At 37.4% G+C, this 10,156-nt stretch overlaps 2 protein-coding genes across 2 annotated transcripts; one reads left to right on the forward strand and one right to left on the reverse strand.

The window, feature by feature from the left end:
- The first annotated feature begins 1,407 nt into the window (after positions 1–1,407).
- On the forward strand, positions 1,408–7,594 carry LOC113766556 (putative disease resistance protein RGA3). The gene is made up of 6 exons (XM_027310733.1): positions 1,408–4,897; positions 5,049–5,108; positions 6,434–6,690; positions 6,770–6,883; positions 7,070–7,134; positions 7,251–7,594. Exon 1 carries the CDS (start codon positions 1,408–1,410, stop codon positions 4,843–4,845), a length of 3,438 nt encoding a protein of 1,145 aa, XP_027166534.1. The 3' UTR covers positions 4,846–4,897; positions 5,049–5,108; positions 6,434–6,690; positions 6,770–6,883; positions 7,070–7,134; positions 7,251–7,594.
- Positions 7,595–7,651: 57 nt separating this feature from the next.
- LOC113765631 lies at positions 7,652–8,264 on the reverse strand. Its single transcript, XM_027309869.1, has 2 exons — positions 7,880–8,264; positions 7,652–7,795 (listed from the first exon to the last, which is right to left on the reverse strand). Exons 1-2 carry the CDS (start codon positions 8,213–8,215, stop codon positions 7,664–7,666), a joined length of 468 nt encoding a protein of 155 aa, XP_027165670.1. The 5' UTR covers positions 8,216–8,264; the 3' UTR covers positions 7,652–7,663.
- Positions 8,265–10,156: the final 1,892 nt, after the last annotated feature.

Consider the following 10,156-nt stretch of genomic DNA (forward strand, 5'->3'; position numbering starts at 1 on the left):
TATACTTAGATCAGATAAAACCCATCATTTGATGCTCAATCGAATAAGTGTGTAGAATGCATTCCCAATAAATTATTCTTGGTCTGTTGATTATTTGAGTCATTATAGGATTTTAATAATCTTTCAGAATTACCCTTCTTCTTTAATATAATAATATCTCCCAATCCTAGACAAGAAGGATGAGAGATTATGATTCATATCCTTCTAAAAGAGTCCATTATTATTTTAGTTACCTATTGATAAACTAAAGATGTTTAAATCTAAAGCTGTCAGTTTTGTTACAATTACCTTCTTTAAAAGACTTTTTTTAATGTAAGGGCACACTTGTTGAAGTAACAAGTTTGACAATCATTTCCTTTCACTTCACTCAACTTCGAATAATTTGAAACAGTGGTTTGAAAAGTTAAAACGTTGTAAAAGAGGTTTTATTTCTACAGAAACATGGGCTAAACTTTTATGAAATTTTGACTTTTAATAGTTAAAAAGTAATAAAATACAAAATGTTTATGAGAATTATGAAAAATTAAGAAACAATTATAGAAGAGTATATTTTTATGATATCTGGTTTTGACAATAGAATGGAAGACATGCCAACACAGTTGTAGGTACCTAAAAATGGTTGTATGATAAGAAACAATCAGTGCGTTTGGATAGTAGATTATTTGGGATAATATTTTTGAAAAAAAATACAGTAGTGATGTATGTGAGACAAAAAGGTGGTTAAAAAATGTGTTAATGATGCAAGAAAATAAAATTTGGGAAATAATGTCTATCCAAGCAAATTAAATAGTAATTTTCGTTTATAAAAATGGTGAAATTAAAAGAAACTAAAGTTTTGGAGTCAACATGCAATTTGTTGAGTACTTTCTTTCCGCTTTATTCATGATTACAGCTTAGGCGTGCCCAAATAATCCCTTCAAAACAATTTTGAAGGCATCCATATCAAAGCATAATAATCATAAAAATAACAATTACAACTCCCCACAAAACCAATCAATTTAGATTTCAAATCAGGATTAACCCTCCAATTTCCGATGCCCTCCTCTAGATTTACAACCACAATTGACAAAAATCACACAAAAACGATTCAATACTTTAATTGTGCAATGGCACTGAATTTCTTCAACTACTGAACTAGCTTATTTCTTTCTTAATTAACTGTTTTGGAGGTGCCAAGGATTTCAAGATGTTAAAAAAGTCGAAAAAGGTAAATCTCTAGACTCAAAAGCTGAAAGTACGAATAAATAAAAAAGATTAAAAACCACCACCAACCACTCGTAGACTTTTGGTTTCACCGACTGCTACATTCAACTCGTTGTCACCTTCAAACTTGCAAATTGCCCGGTTCCATTCCACACTCTCAAAACTATCAAATGCTCTCTTTCTCCCAGATATCGACCTGACCTGATGGCGGATGCACTACTTGGTCCCGTTGTAGAAGTTCTAGTGGAGAAGGCAATACATTTGGCTTCTGAACAAATTGGCCGGTTTGTTGCATTCAAGAAAGACTTGGAGAAACTGAGGGATACGTTGACTCTGATCCAGGCTCTCCTTCATGATGCAGAGGAAAGACAGGTGACTCAACAATTCGTGAAGCTTTGGCTGGAGAAGCTTGAACGTGTGGCTTTCGATGCTGGTAATCTGTTGGATGACATCAACTATGAGATGATCCGGCGCAAAGTTGAGATTCAAAACCAAATGAAGAGGAAGGTATGCTTCTTCTTCTCACTCTCCAATCCCATTGCATTTCGTTGCAAAATGGCCTGCAAGATTCAGAAAATCAATATGGATTTGAAAAGAATCAATGAAGAAGCAAGGAACTTTGGCCTCCAGCCACAGACTGGAGCTACAGATGCGCCTCGTGTTCTTCCTCCTCCCAATGTAGGAGGATTTATAAAGAACAGAGAGAGTGACTCTGTTGCTGTTGATACGGGTTTCGTTGGAAGAGAAAATGATGTCTCAGCAATAGTAAAAATGTTGACTGCCCCAAATAATAATGACACTATCTCCGTTCTCCCTATAGTAGGGATGGGCGGGATCGGGAAGACTACATTGGCTCGAAATGTTTTTAATGATCCAAAGATTAAAGAACATTTTGAGAAGAGCATGTGGGTATGCGTGTCGGATGATTTCAATGCCAATAGGCTTTTTAGGTTGATGCTAGAATCATTGGAAGCACCAATGACCGGAGTTGAGGGTAAGGACGCCAAAGTCAAGCGGCTTAAGGGCTCATTGGATGGTAAAAGGTATCTACTGGTCTTGGACGATGTTTGGAGTAAGGATTCCGTACTATGGAATGACTTTCTTGAGTCTTTGAGGGGTACTAGCCCAGCCATGGGGAGCTGGATTCTTGTGACCACTCGTGAGCGAGAAGTGGCAACCATCACGAGAATTTCTTCTCCTCAAGATTATTCCTTGGAACAATTATCAGATGATCATTGTTGGCTCATTCTCAAAGAAAATGCATTGGGTGCTAGGAAAGTGCCAACTAGACCGCAAGAAGATATAGGTTTGAAGATTGCAGAAAAATGCCGAGGCTTACCATTAGCTGCAAGCGTTCTCGGGGGCATGCTGCGCAACAAGGAAATAGGTGAATGGCAGAAATTAGAGAGTGGGCTTCAAAGAGGTGAAAATAATGGCATTGATGAAATTTTGAAGTTGAGCTTTGATCATCTGCCATATCCATCTCTTAAAAAATGTCTTGCGTATTGTTCAATTTTTCCCAAGGATTTTGAAATGGAAAGGAATCAACTGATCCAACTTTGGGCGGCAGAAGGATTTCTTTATTCAAATCCAAGAAACAATAATATGTGTATGGAGGAAGTTGGCAACATGTACTTTACCATTTTGTTGGATAGTAACTTGTTTCAAGATGCAGAGGAGGATGAGCATGGGAATGTTGTGAATTGCAAAATCCATGATCTTGTGCATGATATGGTGCAATCCATTTCCAGTTCTAAAACTTTGAGGTTGACAGAGTCTGGAAGTGATGACCAGGGGACGTTTCCCATCCAGTATCTTGCACTAGAGAGAAGTGAAAAAGAAATGCCATTTCCTCCCTCTGAAAGGTTCAAGTGTATTACAACATTATTTTTGTTGGAAGACAGATCACTTAATGATAGAGAGATATCATTTTTTATGTTGCGAGTTTTGAGCTTAAGGTCATCAAGTGTCGAGGAGCTTCCTAAATCAATTGGGAAGCTAACTCATTTGCGGTACCTTGATTTATCCAGACCTTCAATCAAAATAATGCCAGACTCTCTTTGTCGACTTTATCATTTGCAGACATTAAGAGTTGAAGGTTGCAAATCATTGACAAAGTTTCCAGAAAATTTCACGAATTTGGTGAATTTGAGGCACTTTGAGGTGCGAAATTGCACAAACTGCAAAGAGTTACCAACTCTTGGGCACATGTCCTCCCTCAGATCTCTTCACTTGGAAAGTCTTGATGGCATAACAAGCATAGGACCTTCTTTTTATGGAGAATCAACCATACATAGTGGAAGCGGCAGTCAAAGTCCCCTAAATTTGTTTCCAGCACTTGAACATTTCAGTCTAAGGGACACGCTCAATTTGACTGAATGGACGGAAGCAGAAGTTGATGATAGAGAATTGATGGTATTTCCTGTCCTTGAGACGATAGAGATTGAAGATTGCCCCAAACTAGCAACTTTTCCAAGTCATTTTCCAAGTCTCAAGAAATTGCACATCCAGTCGACTAAGAATGGGTCAGCAGTAATGAAATATATTCGCAGCAGCGGAGTTAGCACTCTCACTGTTCTTAGCCTTTTGTATGTGACTGGGTTCACCGAGCTACCAAATGTGTTATTTCAAAACAATCCAAATCTTGCATATCTCCGGTTAAACAATCTTGATTTGACCCATTTCTTGGATTTTCCGTCTGATGTTCCTCAAACTTTAGAAGGTCCAAATTCCCAAACAGTGCTTGAGTTGAGCCAACCACACACTTGTATTGACAATAGTGCTACTCAACGTTTGGTTGGTCTTGAGTCCCTTGAGAAATTACATGTTCGATTTTGCAATTCACTCAAGTCGATTTCAATCCCCAAGGGAGACAAGTACCTCACTGCCTTGCGAGGATTAGAAATTTCCGGGTGCGATGGGTTGACCCACTTGTCCATCCCCCAGCTATCTGAGTCAGAGTGGGATTCCACTTCTCCGCCCTCCCTCTCCGCTACTTCTCCTCCTCCTCCTCTTCTACCTCTCGAGAAATTGAAAGTAGACTGCTGCCCCCATCTGATCTCCTTTCCAATTGATTTAACCCGAACACCTTCTCTCTCTTACCTAGACATAGCACGTTGTCCCAAATTAACGGACTTGCCCAAGGAGAAGCTTTGTTCTCTTACAAGCTTGAGAAACTTATCGATTGGACCATTCTCAAAAACCACAGAGTTGCATTCCTTCCTACACCTCTTTGATGCTCTCCCACCACCGCACCCCTACTTCCCCTCCCTTTCAGAATTAATTCTGCGTGGATGGTCTCATTGGGAATCTCTGCCCGAGCAACTTCAGCGCCTCTCTGCCCTAACAACTCTTTTTTTAAAAGATTTTGGAGTGAAATCATTGCCCGATTGGTTTGGGAAGCTTTCGTCACTTGAACAACTTAGGCTCTGGGATTGTGAAAAGCTAGAGAATTTACCCTCTCACCAATCTATGAGAAGCCTCACCAGACTAAGATACCTGAAGAGTCACGGGTGTCCCCTTCTAGAGGAAAGATGTAAACCAGAGAGCAGCAGTAGCAGCACCACCGAATCCAATTCTGAGTGGTCGAAGATCTCCGGCATTCCCGAAATTGAAATTGATGAGCAGCAAATCAGAAGCTAATCCCCATTTGAAGCTCATGAATAATGTCAGTTTCCCCAATTAAAGCTACTAGGTATTCCTCTATCTTACTACTAAAAAAGTTTTTTTCGATTAATTTTTGTTTCTTCTATCCATCTATATTTCTTTCCCCATAAAATCTTTTCTTAGTATTGACAGTGGTAATTTATTGATAATATTTTTTAATTGAATCTTTAATTGTGCAGTCTGCTGAATAACTGCTCCAAACGTATCTTTCCTTGGTCCTCTTAATTTCTGCTTTTCAGGTAACCTCTCTGTTTATGTGTTTGTGTGCTTTTTTCTACTTTCATGATACTCATTTGTGATCCACTATCCTTTTTTACTTCCTCTGGTATTTGTTTGAACTTCAGTAACGAGAAAATTTATTGCAATTTGGTCTCAAAAAAAAAATTGTTTTATCTGACGTGGTTATCCACATAAATTTTTCTGCTATCAAAATTTGTGTTATATGGTGAGAAAGGCAACTATCTGCACATTCTTTCCAATTATAAATTTCAAAATTTTGTAGTTGTTAGTGGGTAGCATACACTTTCCCAATTTAGTGCTGTGAAGTAGGCTAGTTTTTTCAGCATATCCACCACTTATTTTCGATCAAATTTTTCCATCTTATTTTCTTTCTACTTTACTTGAGCACTTAGTACATACGCTATATATTGATCTTTTATCTCTATCTGTTTTTTTTTTAATTTCATTGTCGATTAGTTAGTTGGTTGGTTGATTCAGGTCTAGACTTGTATTCAGTAGTGAAAGTTTCAGACTAGCATAGTTTTGCCTTTTGGTCAAACAAATTACTAGACTGAGAGACATAATAGCATTACTCAAAATTAAAAGATTTTGAGTTTCTCATTTGTTTGAGCATTTTTGTATTCAGCCAAGAGTATGCCATATCTAGTTTGTGGTTTGAAATTTTGACATGAGCAATGTGTTTGTTAGATTGTAATGACTGACAACAAAAATAGCCAACTAGCACAGTGATAATATTTAAGCTTTAAGAATGTTTTACATGAGAATGACGTTGGAGTAGCTCGGTCAGTCATACAATTATATATACTTGAGCGTGTCTTTTTAGCAAAAGATTTGTAGTTCTATGAGCAAAGTGATAATATTTCAAGCATTGATCAGTGAGGCAAAGTATTCCATTCAGTTGAGGAATTCCACATATTAGTTGGAACTAAGAGCTTTTTCCTCAAAATGCTGAATTTTTTTTCCCTGCCAAACAATGCACTTCATAAAGTAAGCTTAAATCATCATGTTTACACTGAGATTCTGAACTTAGCATGATTGTGAACATGCTTTTGATCCTATTCACTTTATTGGAAAAAATTGTAGTAGTGCCAAATTTGGCGCAACCAAAAACATTGAGATGCTGGGTTCCAAGGAACAAAAGTCAAGTTTAATGAATTAGAATAATTTAGCCAGCTACTTATCCTCTTATATTGATGTTAGTATTAACTACTCAAGATCTAAATCTACACTTCATTCCTTTAAAAAGTAAGCGCTCATTTATGTTGTAATCTTCTAAGAATTGAATGTTACTAATTTTTCTAACTTTGTTGGTGCCTGATGGTAGCTACTTTTTGGCTCAAAGAACACTCTGTGAACAGCAGAGTCATTGCACATATTGAGGAACCTCTTCTATATCTGGCCTAGTTCAAGACCTCCCAAGATTGAGGTCTTAACTAGCCTAGTTCAAAACCTCCTTCACAGTTGCACTAGAAAAAGTAAGCAGAAAACTTCCTTTGTTGGAGGGATTTATCTGGGCTCTCTCCCAAGAGGAAGATTCTTGGACTTTAATTCCATATAGAGAACGTTACATTACAATTCAGCGTGAGTGTAATGCTTTCTACAGTGGTGTATGCTTACTATATAGCCTCTGATCTGATGCCATTTCTTCCCGTGGTTGTAGGCGGTTTTGAGTCTAGCTTGAGAGTCTACTCTCAGATTGATAAATTGTGGAAGAATATATGAGGCTGACAACGACAGATCATTCTGGCTAGCTGCAGGGATTCTCATGCATGAGGTACACACTTCCCTTTGTGATGAAAATTCTCTGGTTTTAGAAAATTTGTTTGACATTTGTCAATACTGCTGATTTCTTTATGGCTTCGTGAATTTTCATAAACAATAGAATTAGTAAGATCTTCTTAAATTGCCATTTATTTTAAACTTGTCTGAAATTTTGAATCTTCCACCCATGGTTTTCAAGGTTAAATAACAGAGCTATGGATGAGCAATACATGGGAAAGCCACTGGTCGGATTTTTAAGTTGTGGTATGTTCTTGCTCCCATAATCATGCATCTACTTCCTAGGTCTATTATTTCCACTTTTCTGGAGTGTATTTACTATTGCACTTAACCTAACAGATACCAAATTTGTTTCCATTTAGATGACAACTGCTGCAAATGAGGCTTGTCAGCCCTTTTAAAGAAACATAACCTAGTCGAATTGAGAAGCTTTCGTCTGTTGAAGGGTTCTAAGTTGGCAAATGCAAAAAGCTTGAGTGGTAATCCTTCCACCAATCCACCAGAAGGCTTGAGTGGATATAGGATGCGTATCTTTTGATTTATAGGGATGATGATGTCACAAGGGGAGCTGCCCCAACAGTGAGTGATGCAAGAGCTATGAGATTTTCTACTTTGATCATATTCTAATTGGATGCTAAGTTGTCACAATCTGCTTAAATTCTAAGACAACTGAAGTCTACACTGAGTGTGTTAATGATTTAGTCAATTCTGTGTATTCTATAATGCTATCTTCAGTTATGTATATTCCAAAAATGCAAATGCAGCACCACAATGACTAGCTCTTAAACCTAATGCTGCGGCTGATTGCTGCATTAATACCCGAGGCTTCCCCACCATAAGTAGCAGTTGGCTTCCTGATATCTCGCACTTGTCCCTTCCTACGCACCACTGCTTTTTGGTGTTTCAACTGTGAGAAAGAGAGATACATCAGCTATGTAGTTGGGAGTTTAATTTGTTTAAAGAAAAAAGATCAGCAGTCATTGCCAGATACCTTGTGCTTCTTTCTTGGATTTTTGGTTAGCTTCTTCCGAGCACGAGTTAACCCTCTGTTCTTCTCCATCTGATAATTGCAAGCACAAATAATTTTAACAGTTAAACACAAGTAAAATGAGAAATTCTGACCTGATAAAAAATTTGGCGCTTCCCATCTACAAGAGTTTCTGGCAAAGGTGTGAGTTTTGTGGATCTGAAGAAAGGAACACAAAGCAAAGAATAAGCAATCTGAATGCCTCCTGACACATTGACTGCACAATGAAGAATAAGTAAGTGAAAAGAAAGATATCTCATTTGAAGAAGCAAGTGATTTACATTTGAAGAAGTGGCTCATTCCAATGTAATGCCAATATTGAACTAACAGCAGCGACTGCTAATTTGACAGCAACGCGCGCTCATCACATCAGCTATCAAAAGAGGTGCTACAGCCTAAAGATTTGGAACAAAGCTCTGGATGATATATGAGTAAATGCTTGAAAGCTGATTGCTAAATTCTCCATATAATTGTGAATATTCACGCATTCCTTCTTTCACCTTCTCCTGCACAATTGCTGCTATTCTTTCATTTCAGACATTTCATTCCGTAGAATCATTAATCAACATCTCTTCCTATACAAAATCCCTTCACAATCTTCATAATCATCCACTTAACAAAAAAGAAGAAATGGAGGAAAAAAAATGAAAAGAAAAGCAAATCCAACGCCAGAACTAAAAAGGGAGGAGTTATTTTGATAGGTTGCAATTTTATCATTTATTTTATTATTAATTTTTCCTATTACCTGACCTAATGTGGATTAATTGCTAGATTCTACTCACTTTTGATATTTTACATTTATTTCAGGGAGTAGAACAAAAATATAACAACAGGTGCTAATTTGGCAAGAAAAGAGTTCAGATGATAGAGTTTGTCCTAGGGGCATTTTTGGAACAACAAAACGTGAGCCCTTGTTGGGCAAATTGGGCCGAAGTCTTCATTTTTCCGCACAGGAGCCGCCGCAAGGAGCACTACTTTATATAGAAAAATTGCGCAGGAAAAAAGGGGTCTTCTTCTTCCTCTGCGGAAGGAGAGCCGCCGCACAGAGCTTCTCAAAAGAGGACATTAGATAGGAATAGAGCAAACAATGGCAGACAACTCTTTAGCTTAGTCTTTTGACTTTTCCTTGTGGGCTCCAAGTAGCTTTTCCTTTTCCTTCTCGTATGACTGGACAAGTAGAAACCATAGAATCAATTGCTGTAGCTTTGCTATCTTTTCAAACATTGGAACCGAATTGAATTTCCCCAATTTCAAGGGACAATGGCTGCGGCTCTCTTTACAATTTCTGGTGGGTTTAGTTCATCAATTATGAACTAATTTTCCAGTTCTAGTCAAGGAGCAACGAAGGCTCTGATTCACCTAAAAATTGTGAGATCGTTTTAATTTAATCTTTTCCTTTTATTTATTGGTATCCGCACATTTCTTGATTGATATGCTTATGGTTATTTAATTAATTGATTGTCTTGGATCCAGATAATTAATTGATTGGGTAATCTATTGTCAATTAGGGCATTAAATCCGTAATTGTTTAATTGCTCTAAAATAGTGACAACTGGCATGATTAGGTTTGTGTCACGGGAATACGCGGGCTAATCTAAAATAACCCTGGTAGTGTGTTATTTGGTTAGAATAGGGCTCCTCTAATACGTAAGGCAATTGGGGAATTAAATTCTATGGGCGTACCTAGGATTATTTCTCAATTAGAGCAGTGATTAACGGGCGTACCTTGATCACCGACACAGTAAGGAGGGGTTGACTGCCATCGCTTGTTTGGTAGTTATAACCTATTTATTGATGAATAATTGGAATTGCCTTTGCTTCGATGATCAATTAGGTGAACCATTGCTGAAGTTATTTCTTGGCTAGATCCTTAATTATCACTCATTTGATTTTAGTAATTTGTTATTTAATTTTTAGTAGCTTTTTAGATTTTAGTTGAATTGCTTAAATTGTCACCCCTGAGATAAAACACCCCCTTGTCACTGTGAATTTAAAAGAAACAATTACTCCCAGTCCCTGTGGATTCGACCCTGCTTACCGCTATCTACAGAAATTACTTTTAGTTTGAGCAGGTTTTATTATTGCACAGGCTTCGACAACCTGTCAATTTTTGGCGCCGTTGCCGGGGACTGGTGCCAGATTAATTTGTTTCTTTTTGAGTTTATTTTGTTTTCATTTTTTTTAATTTATTTTTCTCTTATTTTTTTTTATTTTATTAATTTTTTATGGCTGCTAACATTC

Source organism: Coffea eugenioides, chromosome 3 (genome assembly GCF_003713205.1).
Source record: "Coffea eugenioides isolate CCC68of chromosome 3, Ceug_1.0, whole genome shotgun sequence".
Taxonomy (NCBI): Eukaryota; Viridiplantae; Streptophyta; class Magnoliopsida; order Gentianales; family Rubiaceae; genus Coffea; species Coffea eugenioides.

Bases quoted from the DNA above. Each gene is read 5' to 3' on its own strand.
- LOC113766556 (XM_027310733.1), top strand. From the start codon at position 1,408: ATGGCGGATGCACTACTTGGTCCCGTTGTAGAAGTTCTAGTGGAGAAG.
- LOC113765631 (XM_027309869.1), bottom strand. From the start codon at position 8,215: ATGAGCCACTTCTTCAAATGTAAATCACTTGCTTCTTCAAATGAGATA. The intron at 7,796-7,879 runs GTATCTGGCAAT...TCTTTCTCACAG, and splicing joins ATCCAAGAAAGAAGCACAAG to TTGAAACACCAAAAAGCAGT.